This window comes from Phascolarctos cinereus, unplaced genomic scaffold (assembly GCF_003287225.1).
Source record: "Phascolarctos cinereus isolate Bilbo 61053 unplaced genomic scaffold, phaCin_HiC Scaffold_2;HRSCAF=192, whole genome shotgun sequence".
Classification (NCBI taxonomy): Eukaryota; Metazoa; Chordata; class Mammalia; order Diprotodontia; family Phascolarctidae; genus Phascolarctos; species Phascolarctos cinereus.
In genome coordinates this window covers 284654402-284677088 of record NW_027555625.1, presented here as the reverse complement: position 1 = coordinate 284677088, position 22687 = coordinate 284654402, and the positions used below count along the sequence as shown (strand labels likewise).

Below are 22687 nucleotides of genomic sequence, written 5' to 3'. Positions count from 1 at the left end.
AAAAGTTGGAGATTGAGAAGAAGGGCATTCCAGGCATGGGGAACAGTGTGTAAAAAGTGTCAGAAACAAGAGATGAAGAGTCATGTGCTAGGAACAAGTAGGCTCTATGACCAGATTGTGGAGTGTGTAAAGAGGAATAGAATGTCAGAATGAGGAAACAATAAGATGGGCCCCAGTTGTAAAGAGTTTTAAAAGCCAACAAATGAAAAAAAATTTATATTTGCTCCTGGAAGTAAGAAGGAGCCACTAGAGCTCATTGCAAGGGGGTGGGGGTGACATCATCTCCTGGTAAAGAACAGATAATCCCCTGTCTATTGTAACTGCAGAGGGGATTTTTGTTTAGGGGCTTTAAACTCTTAAGATCCTATGAATCTATTATATAGTATGATCTTGCAGTAATTTATAGGATGGTATAAAGTAAGAGATAAGGCAGATAGGTTCATTATCATGAAAGGCAAGAGAAGAGAGAACTTCTCTTACAGGAAGGGCATAGTCATTTGTTTCAAATGCTACAGGAACCTCAAAAAGGCTGAGAAGAGACTATCGAATTTGGTAAAGGGAAGATTAGTAGCTTTTGAGAGAATAGTTTCTGTATAATGGTTAGGGAAAGAAATGAATGGATAGGAACTGAAGGGAGGAGGTATAGCAATATAATGCCTATAAAGAGTTTGGTATTGAAAAAAGAGATTAGATGGAAGCTAGAAGGCATTGTGCCCCCAAATCTTTCTAATTTTCATTATTTCAATTTTTTCATGCTGATTTTTCATAAAATTATATAATTCAAGAATTAGAAGGGACAGCAGAGAGCCAGCAAGAAAACCCTTGATTTTAAATGCCCTTACTGGAAAGAATAAAGTATGGGTAAGTAACAAGGTGAATAAGAGATCTCAATACAAGAAGGCAAATTTGACATCATAGCATCACCAAGACTTGAGGGAGTGGAATCTATGATCAGAATAAGCCTTTCATTTGTGAGCAACTGTATGGATTAAAAGGGGAGGTGGAGCATTGTATATTAAGAAGAAATATTTTTGGACAGCTAGGTGGCACAGTGGATAGAGCACTGACCCTGGAGTCAGGAGGACCTGAGTTCAAATCCGGCCTCAGACACATAATACTTACAAGCTGTGTGACCCTGGGCAAGTCACTTAACCCCATTGCCTAGCCAAACTAAACAAAAAAAAGAAAAAAAAGAAAAAATATTTTGTGAGGAAATCCAGGAGTTGAATGGCATGAAGGCAAATCACAGAGAAAGCATGTAGGAAAAGGTAAATAGAGCCAGAAACACAAGTCATAATGTCATTGGAGTATACTATACACTACCTGGAAAGAAAGAAAAAATATTGAAGAGAAATTAAAGAAACAGATTTCTGGTACAGAAGTATGATGGAGGAGATATAGGAGACTTCAATTTTCTGGACATCTGTTTCTCAAAGCAAAGCAATTAATAATTTCTTTCCTTTCCTCAATGATCATTTCACCCTTCATAAAATGTGGGACTAAATAAGGAGAAATTCTATTCTAGATCTGATTCTCATTTTAAAGGAAGAACTGGTTGCTAGAGTGGAAATGATGAGTTCCTTGGGGGAAATGTGATTATTGTACCTTAAAATTTCAGGTAAAGAAGGATTAGAATAGTCTGAAGTATGTCTTGGCTTTGAAAAGAACAGATATCTAAGAGTAGAAAGACTCAGCTAACATACTAAATAATATACTAATACGCTAAAGAGTAAGTCAGCCTAGGAGAGATTAAAAAATTTTCAAGAATGAAGTTCTGAAGACACAGAGAAAAATTCTGATGATGAAGAAAATGGAAAGTTACCCAAAGAGAACAAAGTGGATAAAAGAGGACTTAATTAACCAAGGTAAAAAAAAATAGCCCAACGACCCAGCAACATGTACAGAAGTAAATGTAAGGAAAAATTATAGGAATATGAATATACCACTCTAGCGTAGTCCTGTAAGAATAATATCAGGTATGCTAAAGTCCTGAATGGCCTTAGACTTGCATGGAAAGTTAATGACAATAAAAAGTGATATGTTTGCATTTAAACAAGCCTAGGGTAAAGAGGAAGATCAAAGAAGTAACAGGACTATCCCTCAGATACGTAAAGGTAATACATAAGATAATTCAGGGAGATAGAAAGTAACTAACTGCCCTAATGTTCAAGTTGTTCAATCTAGATGAATTACAGAGTAATGAAAATCAGTAGATGTAATTGATGAACAACTGTTAGTGATTTTTTGAAAGGTAGTGGAGAACAAGATAGATGAAACAGGATTGAAAAAAGACAAATATCTTGATTCTCTTGTACAAATGATGGAGATATGCAGGTTAAATGTTTGTATAGTTAGGATTTGGAGCTGATTGAAAGGCTAGGTCCCAGAAGTCAAGTCAAGAAGCATTTATTAAGCACTTACTTTGTGCCAACCGCTGTACTAGTCATTAATTGTTTGATGTTAATGTTAAAGATTTGAGGTTTTCATGGACTAGAAACTTAAGTGGTGGCCAAAATAGTTAACAATCTTAGGCTGCTGCTGTTGCTACTTCTTTCTTCTTCTCCTTCTCCTTGTTCTTCATGTTCTTCTTCTTCTCCTTCCTCTTCCTCTTCCTCTTCTTCATGTTTCATAGGTGGGATTTGAACATAGGCCTGTATTAACAGATGTATAAACAGGACTAGGGAGGTAATATTTCCATATATCTGGCTTAGATCAATACTTGGAATGTCGCTTTACATTCTGGGCATCTCATTTTATGAAAAAAGATTGAAATGACAACCACGATGGTGGAGACTCTTGAGATTTGGGAGTCTCACTTTGATACAGATTTAGTTGTTTGGGCGTTCTTTTATATCATGTGAAAATCTGCTTCTTTGCCACTTCTTGCTTGTTGTTCCTGATTTTGAATTCTAAAGTTCTTCCATGCTGCTCATATTTTGCTTTGGTATTGTCAGATGTGACAGTCATGTACTAATATGCTTGTCGACAAGAATTCTAAAATTTGGAACAATCACTGTAATATTAGTATGAATCTGAGATCTATGTTAAAAACTTGGAGCAAATACATTTTCAAACTTGCCAACTGATCCTTAAATTTTTCTTTTCTTTTTCTCTCAGGTAGCGTTCATTCAAAACCTGGTATTTTGTGTAGAAAGAGTCTACCGTGTACCTGACTTTGGTATCTGGGAAAGAGGAAGCAAATACAATAATGGTAGCACAGAGCTACATTCGAGGTAATTTTCAGAGTTCTAAGTGCTGTTTGATTTAAATGTGCAGAATTTGAATATGAATAGGAAATCAAAAGAGTACATCAGAATAGTTTCTATGGTAATTTTCCAACTCATTTTTATATAGATAATGAAGATGAAATTCACTTAAAATTAAAGCAAGTGTACCAGATTAACTGCTCTGCTAGCTGATTTTACTGTCTTCAAACAGATTCAGCAAGGAAACTGGAATTTTCCTCATCTTAGCTCATAGAATTCAATCTCCACAGTTGATTCAGCATCTGAACTTTCTGTTGAATTCTCTCAGTTACCCCCACCTCCCTTTGAAATAGCATCCTTTGAAAGTCTAGGTGTGTCATTTCCTAGAAACAAACTATAAAGGACTTTTTATTCCTGCTCATATTTTAAATTAAATTTTAATGTGAACTCATATTTAATACTAAATATTATTATGGGGAGGCTGAATAGTGTAATAGGAAAAAAGTCAGAAAGTATTGAGTCAGAAGACCTGGTTCAAGTCCTGACCCTACAATCAACTATGTTGGATAAATGATTTCACCTCCTTGCCCTCAGTTTTCTCATCTGTTTAAAAAAGAAAAGGATTTTTGGGTCATATGACCAATAAGATGGAGGAGGATTGGAACTTTTTTCCAAGGCCCCAATAACTCAGAAAGCCCCTTAAGAATAATTACACAACAGAGTTAGAACAATTAGGATCAAATCCATAGATATGAAAGCAAGAAGCCCATAAAGATAAGAGCTTTCTGAATTACCATGCTAATCCTTAAAACACTAAAATCCCTCTCCCATGTGCCTCTACAATCTGACATGATGCACAAGCCAACCTCCTGACTTGTTTTTTGGTACCTATACAATGGTTCTCCTCATGCTGCAGAGACTTTGATGGAACTCCCTCCTTGCTTCTCACCCTTTACCCTGTTTTGATAAGCAGCAGACATTGACTCTATCCAGCCACATGGGGAAGATTGAGTGGCCCCATGGGTTAGGAAACCCTAAGGCTGCAAGGAATCTGCTCAGAACACTTACCTTGCTTTACCCTTACCACACATAAAGCTGTAAACAGTCATTCCTCCCAGGCAAAAAGAAGAAAGGAATGTTGGGAATGGAACTGGGCAAGGGGTTAGCATATATGGCTGTATCTGGCCTCAAGAAAAGGTAAGTGAAATCCACCTGGGACCAGTCCTTTAAGAAGAGACGAAAGCCAGTGGGCTCCCAATGTGAGAGGAGTCAGAAAGGAATGTAAGGAAAAATACTAAAGCCACAAACTGTTTCAAGAATAAAGTTCAATAAAAAGCATGGAGCACAAACAGATAAAGTAATGGAGAGCTTACTAAAACTACAAGAGGTTTTTGTGTCAAACATGGTGAAGAAAGGCTAGAGTCAGGTTTGTAGTCTAGAGAGGAATTATGACACAGCTGGCCTGGATGTCCTTCATAAAATAGAGGGTCTTGGAGGAATGAGCCAATGAGAGGAAGAAGCCATAGGGCAGAGACTACTTATAGCATGAGAAGTCCAAGAGACCATCTCAGAAGAAGGGGATTTAATATAATATTCCACATAAGGGAATGGAATAATAAATTCTGAAAAGCAAAGGATCTCAAGATGGAATACAAACTGATATACCCATCAAACCTGAGCTTAATGATTAATAAAAAAAGATGGACTTTCAGTGGAAGAGGTATTTATCTCCCCCCCCAAAACAAAACAGACAAGCAGAATATTTCACTTACAAATGCCTTAAACAACCAAAATCAAAGAAAGGTAAATACAACTACAGAAGAAAGAATAAGTAGTGAAGTAAATAACCTCATTTCTAGAGGTTTTTTTTTAAGAGACTGTAGAGTTTTAAAAAAACAAATGAAGGACCATTGAGAAATGTTATTTTTAAAATACTCAGGGGATACTGGGGGGATGAAAGTGGAATTTAAAGAAGTAGAGGTGAAGTAGCAGACCTTAAGTATCATGAACTAAACCTTACAACTTGCCTATAGATGAATCAATGTATTTTGTGGGGCCAAATTGAATAATGGGAGAGAGGGTACATATATGAGGAGATGAGAGGTGGATCATAGAGAGGAATGTGTTATATATCCTAAGCAAGTACATGGGTGAACAACATAGTCCTCTAATCTCAGCAAGAAGAGGGGATAAAGGAGAATGAGAGAGGTGGCAAAAGGGAAGGGGAAGAAATGGTGGTGGGAGGAATCTTTCAACCCTATCTAGGGAGAGGCTTCTACTGATGAGCCCTTCCATGGAACAAGAAATATTTGTTTGTAATAAGAAATGGTGATCTTCAGTAGATTTTATTTGGGGAGATTTGGTGCACAACAAGACCACTTTCTCTGAAAAAAATTGTTGTTCCCCCCTATTGCCTTAGGAGAAGTAAAATCAGAGTCCAAACCCTTTGACCCAGAAATTCTAGGCATATTCCTCAGAGAGAGGTCATTGATCAAAAGAAAAGTTCCATATTCACCAACATTTTTATAACAGCACTTTTTGTAGTAGCAAAGAACTAGAAACAAATTGAATGTCCATTGATTGAGAAATGAGTATTTCTGTGTATGACTTAAGAGAGTTAACACATCTCCCAGTGCTTCCTAAAGTTATCCCAAAGAAGTAATTCCCTTCAACTATAGAGTATAGCTCAATAAATCTTATCTCCTATATACTCAAGAATGGATGTCAGAGTTTAAAATGAAAGTATCAATTTTAGGCCACCACAGTGTGACTGAAGATATTTGTCAGAAGGTCAAAGAGGAACAGTAAAACCCAGATTAACTGGAAGCCATTCCTCTTCTGGGAGAAAGAGAGAAAGCACAAGAAATTAAGCTACTGTAAAATCCCAGCTTCCCAAATACATATTGGGACCTATACAAATTCAGCCTGGTTTCTCGTTCTGTCTATATCAATAGGAATATGTAATTATAGTTTCTATCATAATATTTATCCTAAAGATCTTTAGGAAAGTGTTTATTTCCAGAAAAATAAAAAGGTGTTTAGTATATCATCCTTACTGAGGTGGTAAAGTTAAACTAATACAATTATTAGTAAGGATCAAAACAAAAAATGCTTTCTTTCTCAAGTTTTATTAGCCTAAGGATTCTGTCCTTACTCTTTGTATCTCTTCCAGTTCCTACAGTTGAGTACTCTATATTGTAAATTCTTAATGAATTTTTGTCAAATTGAATCATGTCTCCTAAATTGATTTGTCATCTAAATTAAGCTGGCAACTAAATTAGCAAGTGACTCAGATATGACTAAAATTAATTCACTTACAATTATAGAATCATGGATTGTTATAACTAGAAAGGGCCTTTGAGATCATCTCATCTAATCCCCACATTTGACCCTATGAGGAAACTGACTTCCCCCACCCTCACTCCTGCAATGATGTGGCTTTCCCCAAGGTCTTTAACAAAAATGATGATCAAATGCATGGCTTTCTGGTTTCAAGTATTTAATGCTTCAAAAGATGTTTCATTTGCATAATGACTCCTGAAACCTGTGCTTGATTATATTGGTTTCATTCCTCTGGCCAAAATAAGAAATCATCCAGTGACCAGTTCTCTAGTAACTAGCTTCTTGAAACTTTGCTAGTGTGACTCTTAGATGATTAAAATAGCCAGTTCCAAACTCAAAGCCTTTCTAATCTGGATAGGACTAACTAGATTTTTCACTCCATTGGCGAAGTCTTTGAGAACTGACTTTTTTTTGGCAAGAAGAGAAAATCTGAGGACAATATCAGTGGAGATTTGCCTAATCAATATTTTAAAATATTGTTTTTCTACTGCCCCTGTGTAGCCACTTATTTTTGGCTTCTTCTTACTCTGACTTCTTTGCTTATAAGGTATTTGAGCTACTTCTTTTTCTTTTCAAGCCTGCAGTACCTGTACTAAGCAAGTAGAGAAAACCACTGGTGAATATTGCCATTAACACTGCAAAGTAGGTGTGTTCTGGTGAGAAATACAGACTTCAGCTGTAAGCCAGCCTAGTGAATCTTTAAGGATTCAGTTGTATGATCTAACAAATAATTTTGATATTTTCTTAGACACCTTATGTATGCAATATCAGTCTGCCTCTCCACAATCATGTTTTTTCAGCTGAACAGAATGTAAAGTTTGCATTTAATGGGCTAGATGAAAAATCTGAAATGTTTTATATTGATTACCTGATTTTTCTTGGTATATTGCTTTAACTTTTGGTTTGTACATTTCTAATTCTATTTTGCTTTTAATATTTTAAAAAATATATCTAAGCTCAGCTTCTTCACATCTATCTACTCCTACCAGGCCCTCTCTAGAACAGTTTGAAATGTCTTCTCTGTTGTACATACACAAAACTAGGACCTCCTTTTCAATGGCCAGGGCATGAATCCATTGTAGCAGATGGCTTTCTAAGACTTCTGTCACCTCCGGAGGAGGGGCTGTGACAGTAGGTAGGTTTGGGGTTGTCATTTTCCTCCTAGCTCTATATGGTATATGATAAAGATTCTATCAGCTATTTCAGAGCTGCAAGAAATATTATAGATCATCTACTCAAACCCCTTTGTTTCAAATGAGAAAGCTGAGGCCTAGAAAGGGTAAATTACTTGAGGTCATACTTGAGGTTACACAGCTTGGAAGTGGCAGGGCCAGCACTAAAGTATGATCCTTTCATTTCAAATTCACTCTAATTTCTACTGTACTATAGTAAGGCATATACACACACATATACATACATGCACATGTATACATGTGCGTATGTGTATGTATGTATACACATATATGTTTATATTTTTATGTATTATATATCTTTCCATATATCTCATAAAGTGCTTGTTTCTCCACCTTTTGGAGAAACCAGTGGACTGTCTAGTGGCAGACCCAGGTCTGACTGCCCCATGATATTTCAGTGTAGGCTCTCTTATACCTCTGTGCCTAGAGGACTAGGTACAGAATTGGTGAAGGATGTGTATGGTCCTGTAGCTTCTGGAATGTAGTAGACAGGTACAAGAGCTTAGAATCAACAGTTTACAGCTAGAAGGGACCTCAGAAATAATTGAGTCCAATCTCATCACTTTTCAGGTGAGGAAATGATGACCAGTAATATTAATTGACTTGCCCAAGGTCACACAGGTAGTACATAGAAGAGTTGGGATTTGAACTCATATATCACGACTTCAAATTCAGCAGTCTTTCCAACATACCATGACCATGCTGTCCTATTGCGTTTATACCTACAATACCTTCCTTCATCCTTGCTGCCTTTCATAATTCTGTACTTCCTTTAAGGCTAAGTGTAGGCACCACTTCTCTATAGTCCTCCCTCATCCCCTTGGCTGAGTGTGTTCCCTCCTTTTCTGTATATTTTTGGATTAGAGGTAATGTATTTTGTCCTTTTCCGTACATTTCTAAATTATCATAGTGTATACTTCCCATCTTGTATTATACTTGTTTACAAACAGTATATTCCACAGTTCATCCTCCTGATTAGAATGTATAATCCTTGATAACAGGGATTAATTCCCAGTCCTTGAGTTACTCAATTGTTCTTTCTTTGGTCCCCAGTTCATTATTTCCTTTTAGGTAAAAACTGGTTTTCCCTTATCATATGAATTCCAGCCAAACAGCAGCCTTGACTTTTTACATTGCACTTTAAAAAGACATTTCTTCCTAAATCCTCGCTATGAAAACTTGTTTTTGTTTTCCCCAAACAGCAGCTTTTATGCCTTTCCTGCTAAATTTCCTAATCAGTTAATGATACTCCTTTTCCAGCTGTCCTTTCAATACCCAAAGCAAAATCCTGTTAATGCTCCTGTTCCAATTCATTCTGTAGTCTCTCCTGGTACCTCCTAGAACTAGTGCCTGTCATCCGTAACACTTTTTTTCTCTTTTCTTCTAAAATAATTTTTAAGAAGTCTTCACATCTCTGATGCTCTTCTCAGAAACTCATTTCCTCTTTCCTTTCATTCTAACTCTGTCCACATTCTTTCACCTTAGCATAGTGGTGTAGCTTGGGTCACCCTATCCTTTCCACTGCTCTTGGAATGATTAATCAGAACAAAGCAAAAAATCTGTAATTTTTAAAAAAACATTTTAGTCACTGATGTTATAATAGCCCCAGTTCCATTCAGGCACTGTTACTGCTAAATTCTCCTCCCTCCCCCTCACAATATGTATATTAGGTTCCAAGCTTCGACTTTGTATATATGCATAAGAAGTTGCAAGGATAAATGAAATTCGTAACTGAGTGGTTTGGGACTACTGTTCCAGTGCCAAAGTTCATGAAACACCAAATTTAAATGAACTTTATATTTAAAAACATAATTCATTTTTTGATTTCTAAGTCATTATATGAAATACAAAAATGACTGTAGAGACATAATAAATGTTATCAGGTTGAAGTTTTTGATTTAATTTGATGGAAATGTGTCTCATATACAGTGTTCTAGCCTTTCCTGACTTTTCCTAAAAAAAGAGTAATCAGTCGCTAAAATATCAAACAGGTATCTCCATGTGATTCATTTAATGTTGCTTTTAGCATTCTGTTCAAAAACTGAAATGATCATCTCTGCTAAACTTATTTCTCCCTCTGACTTTTTTATTTTTATGATACCACAATTTCCCAATCACCAAGGTTAGGAAATTTAGAGTTGTCTCTGATTTCTTTCTCTTCCTAAAATCTTCTTCCTAGTTCCTTTTAGATTCGAAGTTCTATTGCCTCCTTCACAGTGTGTCTCATATCTGTTCCTTTGCTTTCCTGCTGCTGCCTGTGGAGTTCAGACCCTTGTTACTTCTACCTTGGACTGCTTGCAATAAGCTTTTGGCAAAGAAATAAAAAGCTCTAATTTTTCATTTAGCAAGTAAGCTTTATCTTTAGAAAGCAGTAGGGTAACTTCAGGAATTTGGGATGTCATTTTAAGCAGAGAACACACCTTTGTTTTAATTGTTTATGAAAGTGTTGATTATCTGCAAGGCTGTAAATAATTCAAAGGATTTAACTGCAATTGCATCTTCTTTGATGTCCTTCTTTGAATTATATTGTTATCTTTTTTTTTCTCTATGAACTCTTAATGGTGTTAATTGATAATTGTCTTTTGTTCACATGGAATTTATAAAAAGTGTCTGTGAATCTTGCTCTTTTGGGAGAAATTTTCTAGTCTGAATTCTGGCCTCAGGTCTCTTTTCCTTGCAATATTACAATAAAAGCTTGTGAATTTGACATTATGAATTTATGTTCTTAACACTCTTAACAGGTATTTCCAATTACAGTCTCTAACTCTCCAATCCATTCTACACACTACTGCCAGATGAATCTTCGCATTATAGAACTCCAATAATATTACTGATTTAGGAATCCTCAGGAGCTCCTCATTTCCTGACCTCTAAGGAAAATCCAAATCCTTTTCTCAGTCATTCAGGGTTCTTAGTGATGTATTGACAGCCTGTTTTCCAGGCTATCCACCTCTGTGTCTTTGCCTATACTATTTCTTCTGCTTGGAATGCTTTCCACATATCTCTGCTTCTTTCAGTCCTGCAATTCAAAGACCAATTCAGATGCCATTTTCTTCTTGTAATCTTTCTCTGGAAAAAAAAAAGCAGCTTTGTTGTCTTTTGTTTTTAACATTACTGTAATTTCCTTCAACCACCTCCCCACTATGTAATACTTTCTAATATACAGCTCTGATCACCTAACTCCACACTCAGCCAGAAGTTTTAAAGACTTTATTTTGTGCTTTTCTCATGTATTATGTAACATCATAAATTAAAGCTAGAATACACCTTGAAGATCTTCTAGTCCAGCTTCTCAGTTTACATCTAAAAAGTTGAATTCCAGAGAAGTTAAGTGACTTGTCTAAGGTAACAAAATACAGTTGTTAAGGTACTTTATATGCCCTGCTAATTTTAAATTCTGTGTGGTCAAGAACCATGTCTTTCTCATTTTTGTATCCCCTTCATTTGTCTTATATAGAGTTGCTGCTCAAGAAATCTTTATTCAATTAAATAGACAGTAGCTCTAAACTTAACTTTTTTGTCTATCTACATCCCTATTGACTGTATTCTTCACCATGCCAGCTATCTTAGAAATGCTTTTGCTTAGAAGAACTCCAACAGAGAGAATGTAGGTGGATTAGTGCAAATTTATCACTACTCCTGGAAAAAAGTCAACAGCTCATTCTACTGACTAATTTTGGGCCAGTTTTATTACCATCACATATACTAAAAAGGGAGAGTCTTTTCTATACATATATTCCTCAGTTGACAATATGTTGTATTTCAATAACATTGAATTGTCATATAACAATAAAATATTTGAGCAATTGTTAATAGGTTAAGTTGAATTATTTGTGTGATTTTATAAAATAAGGGGATTTTTTTTTGAGCATGAGTTTCTCTATCTTACCCATGCTGTAAGTGTAAGTGCCACTCATGGGTCCAGTCTCACTGCTGATCAGCACAGAAGTTTTGACTTGCTCCATTTCTGATATGGGTCAGGTTGTCCTTCCATAGACAACCTGGTAACCACCTGCCCTGGGGGCTCACCATACTGGTACTAGACTTAGTATGGCTACTCAGTTGCCTTTAGCCCTACTACAGCTCAGAACTCCCAAGCTCAAGTGATCTACCAGTCTTGTAGGTAGCATTAGGCATGCCTAGCCTTTTAATGTTTTAAATATATTTTTATTAATATCTTTTATTTTTACATCACCTATATTTCCCAATATATTCCCCATTCCTTTCTCTTCCAGAGATCAATTCTTTATATACTAAAGAATTTGAAAAAAGGGTAAAAACCTTTAGCAAAACTAATTAATAGATCAAAAAAGTTTGATGTTATATGTAATGTTTCACATCCATAACCTCCTACTTCTGCAAAGAAAGTTAGGGTATGCCTCCTTATATTTCTCTGGAGCTAAACTTGTCCATTATAATTTTGAAAAATTCTGTTTTCATGGTTTTGTTGTTCTATCTATTTATGTTGTTTAAATGATTGTGTATATAGTTTTCTTGGTTCTGCTTAGAACTTTGAAGCAATTGGTGATAAATCTTTCCATTATTCTCTTTATTTATCTTCATCATTTCTTGCAAGACTGTATTGTATTACATTCATATTCCACAACTTGGTTATCTATTCTTCAATTGATGGGCATCTAGTTTGTTTCCAGTTTTTGATGCTACAAAAAATGCTACTATTTTGGTGAATATGAGGGAAAATATACTTTAAAACCTATAACATGTGCAGAATTCTTTGTTGCCTGTATGACAAAATAGAATTTGACTAGCCTGACATTCAAAACCTTTCATATTCTGATATTAATCTACCTTTCCAGCTTTATTTCATACTACTCTCCTTCCTGTTCTTTTTTATTCCATGCAAATTTAATGCTTGAATTCATTCTCCCCTCTCTCTAACTCTGTGCATTTGTGTAGACTATCCATTATGTCTGGAATACCCTCATTTATCCCTCCCCATTGAAGTTCTTTTCCTCAGGGTGAACAACTTGAGTCTTGTCTCTTCATGAAAACTTTCTCAATCACTCAAGCAAAGGGATCTCTCGTTTTTCTAGTTACCTTTGTCCAGAACTCTCTTGTTTTTGTCATATTCTACCTTCTATCCTACTTACTTATGCAATTATCACTTACCCCTCCAAATAGACTTCAAATTTTTGGAGATCAGAAAGGGTTTTTTTAATCAACTTTAGATCCTTAGCACCTAGAACTAGATCTGTGTATGTTCTGAGTGCTTACATGTTAGCTGAATTGATTTATGCATTATTATCATTTATTCTCTTTGCTTATAAAATGAAGCTTCCCTTTTGGAGTGACCACAAATGGCCAAATATCTGTCTGTAGTGAGGAGATAAAAACAACCAGAGATTATTAAATTCAAGTATTGGTGAGGTTCCTTTAGGTCTTGTTACTTAACATGTGGCATTCAGATAAAAGTTTGAATGCTTTCTTTTCTATTTAATTCAGAAAGTATTTACTAAGTATCTGCAGCTCTAATATTGATGATGACATTAGGAAGGGTGATTCCTGCTCTCACAAAACATCTCTTGGTACCACTGTGAAAGCTAGAGCCCTAGCCTGGGTTTATTTCATTGGTTGGCCATTACCTTATAATAGGCCTGATGATAAAATAGATTACCTTCAAACCTGCTCTTTTTCTGAACTTTCCTATGACTGTGTAGGGTACTACCATCCTCTTAGTCACGCAAATTCCCCAGCAACCTCAGTGTCATCTTCATCTTCTCACTCTTACCTCACATATCTTACCTATTGTCAAATCTTGTCATTTCTTCCTTCATGATATCTCTCATTTACATACCCTTCTTTCCATTAACATGACCTCAGTATAGGCCCTCATCAGCTTTTGCCCCCTAGACTATTATAATAATTTTCTAGTTGATCTTCCTTCCTCAAGTCTTTCCCCAATCCAGTCCATCTTCCACTTAGCTGCTCAAATGATTTTCCTTAAGCCTAAGTAACCATACTCCCCTACGCAGTAAACTCTAGTGTAAACTCTATTCTATTACCTCTAAGATCAACTACAAAGTCATTTTAGCATTTAAAGCTCTTCACAACTTAGTCCAATCCTACCTTAGTCCCATTCTTTCCACAAAAGGAAAACTTAACTTTTGGCTGTAAACTTGGGTGATTAGAAGAATGATTGTGACCTTGACGGAAACAGGGAATTTATGAGGTTAGTAGATTTATTGAGAAAGGTAATGAGTTCTCTTTGGAAATGTTGAGTTTCAGTTATCTTTGGGATATTCAGGTGATTATCAAGTAAGCAGTTAGATATATAGGACTAATACTCAGGAAAGAAGTGAAGGCTAAAAATGCAGATTTAGGAGCCATCTGCATAAAGATGACAAACTAATAAATTCAGTGAGATAGAATGTAGAAGAGAATACCAAGAACAAGGTATTTGGGTATACTTCATGCATAGGAAGCAGGACTTGAGAATGACCCTGCTAAGGAGACCAATAAAGATCAATCTGACATCCAGGGAAATCCAGTGCAGTCACAACAGAGTAGTGTCACCTAAACCCAGAAAGAATAGAGTACCTAGAATGGAGGGGTCCTTCATTAGATGGCTTGAGGGGAGAAGAGGTTTGGAACAGCAGCTATGGGAGGATAGAATACACAATGGAGAATCAATCATGAAAAACTAAATAGATTGATGTCTAGGAGTAAGGATCTATTTGAGATTAAATTGTTGAAATTTGTAGTGGATCTGATCCAGCAACACAGTTGTATGAAATCCTTCAGTATGGTTCAACATCATGTGATTAGAATCTGAAAAAGATTAATAGTTGAAATGATTCAGGCATGGGCTTTGGAAAGGAATGAATGGAAATAGAACAAGAGGATAAGGGATTCAAGGATAGAGGGTGTAATGGTAGAGTGTAATGTTGAATTCATTAACCTCAAAGTCACAGTTTTGTAGGGATAAAAGTGAGACCAGTCAGATGATGATAATAACAATAATAACAAACCTTCATATTTTACCTACTATGTGCCAGATACAGTGCTAAGTGATTTACAAATATTATTTCATTTGATTCTCACAACAACCCTGTGAGATAGGTACTATTATTATCAGCAGGGCAGCAGTGGTGGCCTGGAAAAGCAGAGAAGGGTAGAATGACTTGAGCCTTGTTGTGATGATATTCTGTGAACCCTAAAAGCATTATATAAATTTATATAAATATAAATTCTATTCTTCCTTCTAGTTTTATTATATACAGAATTACAAGGTATTACATATTAGAATATACTCTTTAGGCTAAGAATCACAATCCATTAAAAAGATGTTACATGAACTGCCAAAAGAGAAGTGGAGAAATGAGGAGACAGAACCTATTTAAAAAAAAATTCACTCAACTGTTAATGTGGCGTCAAATACCTTGTATCAGATTCTTGAATAAACTGTCTTTGAGTGGATATATTTGTCTGCACTCAATAGCAGGTACATGAGGTATCTTTTTTTTCTCTCAAGTTTCCATCCAGATTGTTCCATTACATTGATCTGAAACCAATGATGTCTGACATGGTGATTAGCAAGTACTTATCACTACCCTATACTTTCTTGTCAAATTCACTCTTTTAAGTTAGATATTGGAACTCTGTACTTAAAATAATGTTATTACTATCAAGAGCATAACCTAAAATCTAGATGAAGGTGAGCCAGAATTTTTTTTCCCCCAAATAGTCACTTACTATAGCAGAGGAAAAGTAAAAATGATAAAGGGATGATCTCTGTCATTGCTCCTCTGGTTAAGATGAGTATTAACAAAGGAAAAGGGCTTTTATAGAGCCTTCAGCTGTTGAGTTTTATTTCTGTTCCCAGATTGTTAGAGTACCAAATATCTTTTTTCTTCCTCTTTTCCAGCTCTGTTGGCTTAGCAAAAGCAGTTCTAGAAGCAATTAATGGATTCAACCTCTTTGGCAACCAGGTAAAAAAAATACCCCAGACTTTAAAAAATAATTATGTTAATTTGAACTACATTTTCAATGAACTCTGCTTAGTCTTTAACAAATTACTTTCAGGCTAGATAAAAGGATGTAAAAAATTAGGTGACAAATTCAACCCAAACTTCAATGTGTGGGGGGTTTTTTTTGTTTCCTTTTAAAAATGGATCAATAAATTGTCAGTTTTCTCATTATAAAACTCTTGTCTAATAAAATCAGCTGTGTCCTTCATAAAGAAATCTCGTTTTCACTCCATAGCTACTTTCCTCCCGTGGTCCACCTTTGTTCTTTTAGGATTTTAAAGTCTTTTAGAACTTCTCTTCCTTTTATATGTTTCACTTTTTATGTAGAATCCTGTTGAGGGTTACCTAAATGAGGTCAGTCTTCCCCACTTTTCGCATCTTTATTCCTACTTCTGAGCTTTTGTTGCTTTACCCCTATCCAAATCCTGCTCATCCCTTAATACAGAGGCCTTGACCTACTTCTTCCATTAGATCACTTGCTCTTGCATTGTGTTGGCATTTACTTGGTATCACATGGCCTGGGGATGCTTTTTCACAGCTTCATTTGTATATGCCATTTTCAGTGTGATGTTTAAAAAGTTTGAGACACATAGTTTCTGAGTAATTTAATAACTTTATGAATAATGCCAACATTTTTAATAAAAGGTCAGTGACACTCTCAAATGCCAAAGACTCTCATGGCAAGGGGCTCACAGCTTATATGCCCCTGGAAAAGGAATGTTCCTGAGGGTGACAATCAACTCCGATTGGTTAACACTTAATAAGAAGTGTACTTTACAAAGAGAAGTGAGCTCACTTAAATAAGGTGCTGAGATTGTCATGGCCAGTCTAGACAAAGAATCTGTATTCCCCCACCCCAGCCTGAGCTAGCTGGGTAGAGTAGTTATACCTAGAATGAGAAGAATAGGAGATTGGACAAGGAAATAGGATGGGGAAAAAAGCTGAGGTCTTCCCAATTTTAACAATTAGCTATTAATATGAAAGAAATAGTCATTTCTCTCATCAGCTATATGAAGGACTTTCATATAGAAAGAGGGTTTAGACTTCCTTTGGTCAGAGGGATGGACATAGAAGAATGGGTGAAAACCGTGGAGGCAGATTTTGGCTTAATGTAAGGAAACACTGTTTAACAATTAGAGCTGTGCCAAAGGGTAATGGGCTGCCTCGGGGAAAGTGCTTAAAGTGGAAGCTGAATGATACCTTGTCAAGCATATTGTTGGGGGGATTCCTATTCCAGGTACAGATTGGACAAGATAACCTTCAAAGATGATGTGACTGTGACCATAGATCCTCTAGGGCTGCACTTTGAGAATAGTGCTTTATGCCTAGTAGACACTTTGTAAATACTTAATCACAGAATCTCAGATTTGGAAGGGACCTCAGATCTAATCTGAGGTCTGATCTAATACTCTCCCAGGTTGTTACACAAATCATTTGTATGACATTCCTGAGAATTTGAATTGAATAACCATAGCTTACTTCAGGCAGAAATAAAGCAGAATTGTTTATTCCTTTAACCAAACAGCTGTCACATACTACAAATAGAACAGATGATATCTTCTAGTTTTACAATGTCCTTATCAAAGGGAATCCTAGTTTTTACAAATTTTTTCTCATCTTTGTTTCTGATGTTGAAAATTGTGCAAAATCCAACTTTGAAAATACATTTCTCCCCCTGTTCTCTGTTAATTAAAAATAATCCTGCTCAGCATTAACTCAGTACATATGATGCTTATAGTGTTTAAGTATCTCAGTAATAAAGACTTAATTAAAGTCAATGGCTGAGAAAAGTAGTGAGATAAGGAAGATCCCATCCAGAGAAAGAACCAGACACCCTTTCCAAAGCTATTTGCTCTAACCTATGCAGATCAGCTAAGTATTTTTAGTTATTTCAGAGAATATCAGTACTGCAATTTGCAAGTTTTGATTCTATGCTTTTAACTAAATCAACATACAGTTTTCAAAATGACAACCTCTGCTGGTAGCATAGTCTATGGCTTCTTTAAGATATTCTCTTAATTTCAAAATTAGAACCCCATGACAAATGCAGGCAAGAAGAATGTTTAAATAACTAATAAAGGAAATATTTTACCTTTGTTTTTTTTAATCCTAAAGGAAAAGAAGGATTTTTAAAATGCTTATTGAACTTTTGAAGAATATCTATTCAATAGAATATAGTGAAAGGATGGCACCTGATGCCTAGTTGGCTAACATTTAGCCAATGGGCTTCATCACTGAGAAATTTGATTATAATCACAAGACCAGGGTTCTCAAGGCTTGGATCCAAGATGTACTCACTATGTGCCCTTGGGAAAGTCATTGATCCTTTCTGAGCCTTAGTTTTGTCATCTGGATAATGGGGATATTGATGCTTGCAACTACCTTCCTCACAGAGAAGTACTATATAACTGTGAGTTGAGTTGCTGTTTTTAGTGGAGGAGGGAATTTTATTAGTTTTTCTAAAGATTTTTGTCATTACCTAGACTTCACTTTAATTTTCTAACAACTTGATCTTTTTTCCTTTTAAATGAAAATCAGTTTAAAAAAATGACATTAAACCCAAACGGTGAATCCTTTTTAGAGTACCATTTTTGCCTCTGAAGATATTGAAGAAGCCATATAGAGTGGGATTTATTTTAAAATTTAAGTCTAAAGATGAATGAAATTGGGTATTTGAGTATGCTAGTAGTTTGGATTACACATAGATATGAGAGGAAGGAAGGAGGGAGGGAGATAACAGATGGCATATAGATGATAGGTTGATAGATGATTGATACATGATGGAGAAAAATGATAGCAGAAAGATGGATTTTTTGAAAATATTTTATTTTTCTCCAATTGCATGTAATATTTTTTAAACATTCTTTTTATTTTAAAAAATTTATTTACTTTTGATTTTCAGCATTCAGTTTTATAAGATTTTGAGTTTTAATTTTTTCTTCTCCTCACCCATTCCCAAGATGGCATGTAATCTGATATAGACTGTATATTAACATTCTTTTTCAAAAAAAGTTTTGAGTTCCAAATTCTATCTTTCCTTCCTTCCCTCCCTTCCTTCCCCTTCTCTGAGATAGTAAGCAATCTGATACAGGTTATACATGTACCATCACGTAAAACATATTTCTATATTAGTCATTTTATGGAAGAAAACTCAAACCAACAAAAGGAAGAAAGAAAGTGAAAAATAGTATACTTTGGTCTGTATTCAGACTCCATCAGTTCTTTCTCTGCAGACAGAAAGCATTTTTCATCATGAAGCCTTTGGGATTGTCTTGGATCATTGTATTGCTGAGAATCACTAAGTCATTCAGAGTCATTCATCATACAATATCGCTGTTACTGTGTATTTCACTCTGCATCAGTTCATGTAAGTCAGAAAGCTAGATTTTTAAAGAGAAAAGAGTAAAGACAAAACCCTCCCCATCACACACACGTTTACCTATACACATGTGCACACATGTGTACATAGAACCAGTTTGCTTTGAACTGAAAAGAAACTATTTCATAGTCACAGACTATATCCACGACTGTGCAACCACAATCAAGACAGAGTATAGATGTTTCAACCAATCTATCCCAACAACTGGGTAGCTCAAAATGCATACCTTACTGTTAAGGGTCCTAGTAGTATCCCTTTATATGTGAAAGCACTTTTATTAAGGTACAAACTAAGAATAAAAACTTAATTTTGGGAAAAACTGAACTACTATTTGGAAACATGCTATTCTATTATAGCCAGAATATATTCATGAAATAGAAGATGAAAAACCATATCTTTAAAGATAATCAGACACATATACATATGTTATACACAGCTTCTCATATTCCTTTTCCTCAAATTGCTGAGACATGAGCTGAAGTCAGAAATTAAAACGTGATGAATAGGGAGGTTGTTTATGGCATACAAAATATTCTACGCTATGCAGTCATCTCTTTGATATTTTCAGATCTGAATGGTGATTGGTGGTTTAAACTAGGTGATGATAATTGCAGTATATCAATTTAGTGAATCATAAAAATAATCCCTTTACAAGATAATATTTGCTGATAAAACCTTGATGTCTTTTAGCTCGCTAGAAATCCATGTTGTAATTTAGGACCTTGAGCATGGAATGATTTTCAAAGTGGAATAATAAGTCTATAATTATGAAAAGTCAAATATTTACTCATTTTAATAAGAATAAATAGAAGCCTTGTGAACTAACTCTAGAGAGATTTGGTAAAATGATGGAATTTTTACTTTTTGAAATATTTTTCTAAGGACATTTTAGAACAATACAAAATAAAATGGAGATTCAGGAAATAACTATGCAATTAATCTAATTAATACACAGCAACAAAGTAGTTTACTCAAGCTAGAAATCCAAACTACCTTTTCATATTGGTCAAATAAAGCAGGTATTTGTCCAATTTTCTAATTCTCTTATTGCTTTTATGTACATAGTCTGGTTTGATAACTTTTCTTTTTGAACAAATTGAAGAATAAGAGAAGTTTGCTTTTAACTATGAACTAAGTATTGGCATAAAGAGAAAATGACTGCTCCTACGATTTCCTTATCTATTTACCACCTCCCAACAAGCCCTGAACATCCCTCCTCTGTGCATTTATTCATGGTGTAGTCTAGCCTACCAGAATGACCTGTATTTTTATTTCGTTTTTTCCTTTAATCCTCCCTTGCTTATGGTCCCACTATGTAGCATTCCTTGTCTACTCCAACCAACACACAGTGAACTCTCCTCTGCCTATGTATTCTTTCAATCACATTATTTTTACTATTCATTTGTTACTTTTTATATATGGTTGTATTAGATTATATATTTCTGTCATTAATTTTAAAAGAAATTGTATTTTTATCTCTCCCTTACTTTCCAACTATGTTATAATGCTGTACTACATAATGCTAATACACATAGTAGTCTTGTTATATGTGTGGCTTTGTGGAGAGATCATTATATTTGGAGTGAGATTTGAACTTGGGCTACAAACCAGATTCTGCCACTTATTATTTCTGTGACCTTGGACAAGTTCTTTACTTTCACTCCCTGGGCCTTAGTTGCCTTGTCTGTAAAATTAGGTATTTGGACTAAATGACCTCTGTGGTCTCTCTTATCTCCAATTCTGTGATCTTATGAACGTTTGTGTAGCCTCCACCGTATGAAGTATCAGAACTTAAAATTTAGTGATAAATTAGTTGTTAGCAGTCAGTCCCATTCCTGCCTTTTTCATTTATTTATTTGTCAGTTTTAAAGGGGATGAAAAATGGCATTCTTGTTGAGAAAACATTTTATCGTATGAGCTAAAATGCAAGAGTGAACAAGGGTGAATGAAAATGATATCAATCCAATGATTTTGATATTTAGATCTTAAGACTAGTACCTCTTGATCTTGAAAGCTCAATCACTGTGATTGATTCATTCAGGGTGTTTTAGTTTCCAGAACAAATGCTTTAAAAAGTAACAGAATTAGGGTGAGATTCAGAAGTCAATATTCAGGTGGCATGAAATACAGGACATCCCTCCCCCAATATCTTTCTTTCTGCTCTCTTGAAATGCATGAGCCCACTGTATTTTCATTTCATTCAGTATATTTATAGCATATGCCACTTTTGTATATATAAAAGGAAAAAAAGTGTTAACTATGACTCCTGACCAAAGGCATTGACGGTACTTCATCTGGATGATTACATCTTATCCTGCTTTTACCAAGCCAATTGGAGTTATTTAAAGGGTATAAAAATTTTGGTTATTTGCTTAGCATAATTCTAGGTGTGAGATGAAGCCCCAGAGTTGTTTTAATTTGCATTTCCCTTATTTTTGGTGATTTAGAGTATATTTTCAAGTGGTTGTTAATAATTTATTTCTTATTTTGAGAAACATTTGTTTATGTCATTTGACCACTCATCTATTGGGAAATGGCTTTTGCTCTTCAAGATTTATACTAGTTCTCTTTAAATCTTGGATAGCCAATACCTCTCAGAGATAGAAATTTTATCCCAATTGATGTTTCCCCCCTATTCTATTCATTTTCTTCATGCAGAAGCTTTTCCATTTAATATAATCAAAATAACCTATTTTATCTTTCATGATAACTCAAAGATATTATCACTTTTAATATATAGGCACAGACCTACTATGAGCATTAAATAATCACTAGATCTTTGAGTTCTTTATTTCCTATAAGGAGTGTTTTATAATTGAATCTACACCAATTTTGATTGTAATTATTTAAGACAATTTTCTCGCCAAATTTTAAGTCTTTCTGTTAAAAATTTGGCAGTTTTAGCCAACATATCATAAGTGCAATTTTCTCCTTATTTTTAATCAGATATTTTTTATACAGATAGGCAAACACATAATTGTAGTTTGTGGTCACATTGTAAAAGTTAGATTCTATAAAAATTCTTTTTATCATGGACATAGCAACTAAAATTTTGTTAGCCCAAATTCACTTTTTGGTGTATAATTTGACTTTTTTGTGAAGTAATAAATATTTTTAATTCGTCATCTTGTAGTTAGAGAACTCTGACTTAATCTTAGAATTGGATAAGTACTTTAGAGGCCATCTGATTCAGACTCTATCTGAAGAGATTTCCCTCTATGATATATCCATGCAGTTATCCAGCCTTTGCTCAAAGACCACTCCTGAGAGTAATCCCTTCCCTCTGGAGGCAGCATATTCCATGTATAGGTTATTTCAGTTGTTTGAAAGTTTTTCCTTATTGTGAACCTAAATCTACTTCTCAGTTTCTATCCTTTGCTCCTAGTTCTGGCCTCATAGTTCACACGGAGGGTTTAATCTCTTTTCCATATGACAAGCTTCATGTATTTGAAGAACTATTTCTTCCCTCCTAAATCTTCTCTTTTCCTAGATAAACATCAACATTTCCTTCAATCCTCATGTAACATGAGGCAGGATCATGTAGATTTGAATCAGGAAGAAGGACAGGTTCAAATCCTA

The 22687-nt window shown here is 35.1% G+C and overlaps 1 protein-coding gene across 5 annotated transcripts in view; it reads left to right on the top strand.

Annotated features, from left to right (window-relative positions):
* PHKB (phosphorylase kinase regulatory subunit beta) overlaps positions 1-22687 on the top strand; it is a 242117-nt gene that overhangs the window by 85416 nt on the left and 134014 nt on the right. For all 5 annotated transcript variants that reach the window (XM_020985103.2, XM_020985102.2, XM_078150090.1 and 2 more), the window contains 2 exons: positions 3118-3233; positions 15627-15690. In XM_020985103.2, coding sequence (XP_020840762.1) covers positions 3118-3233; positions 15627-15690 — 180 coding nt within the window. The remainder of the gene's footprint in view (positions 1-3117; positions 3234-15626; positions 15691-22687) is intronic.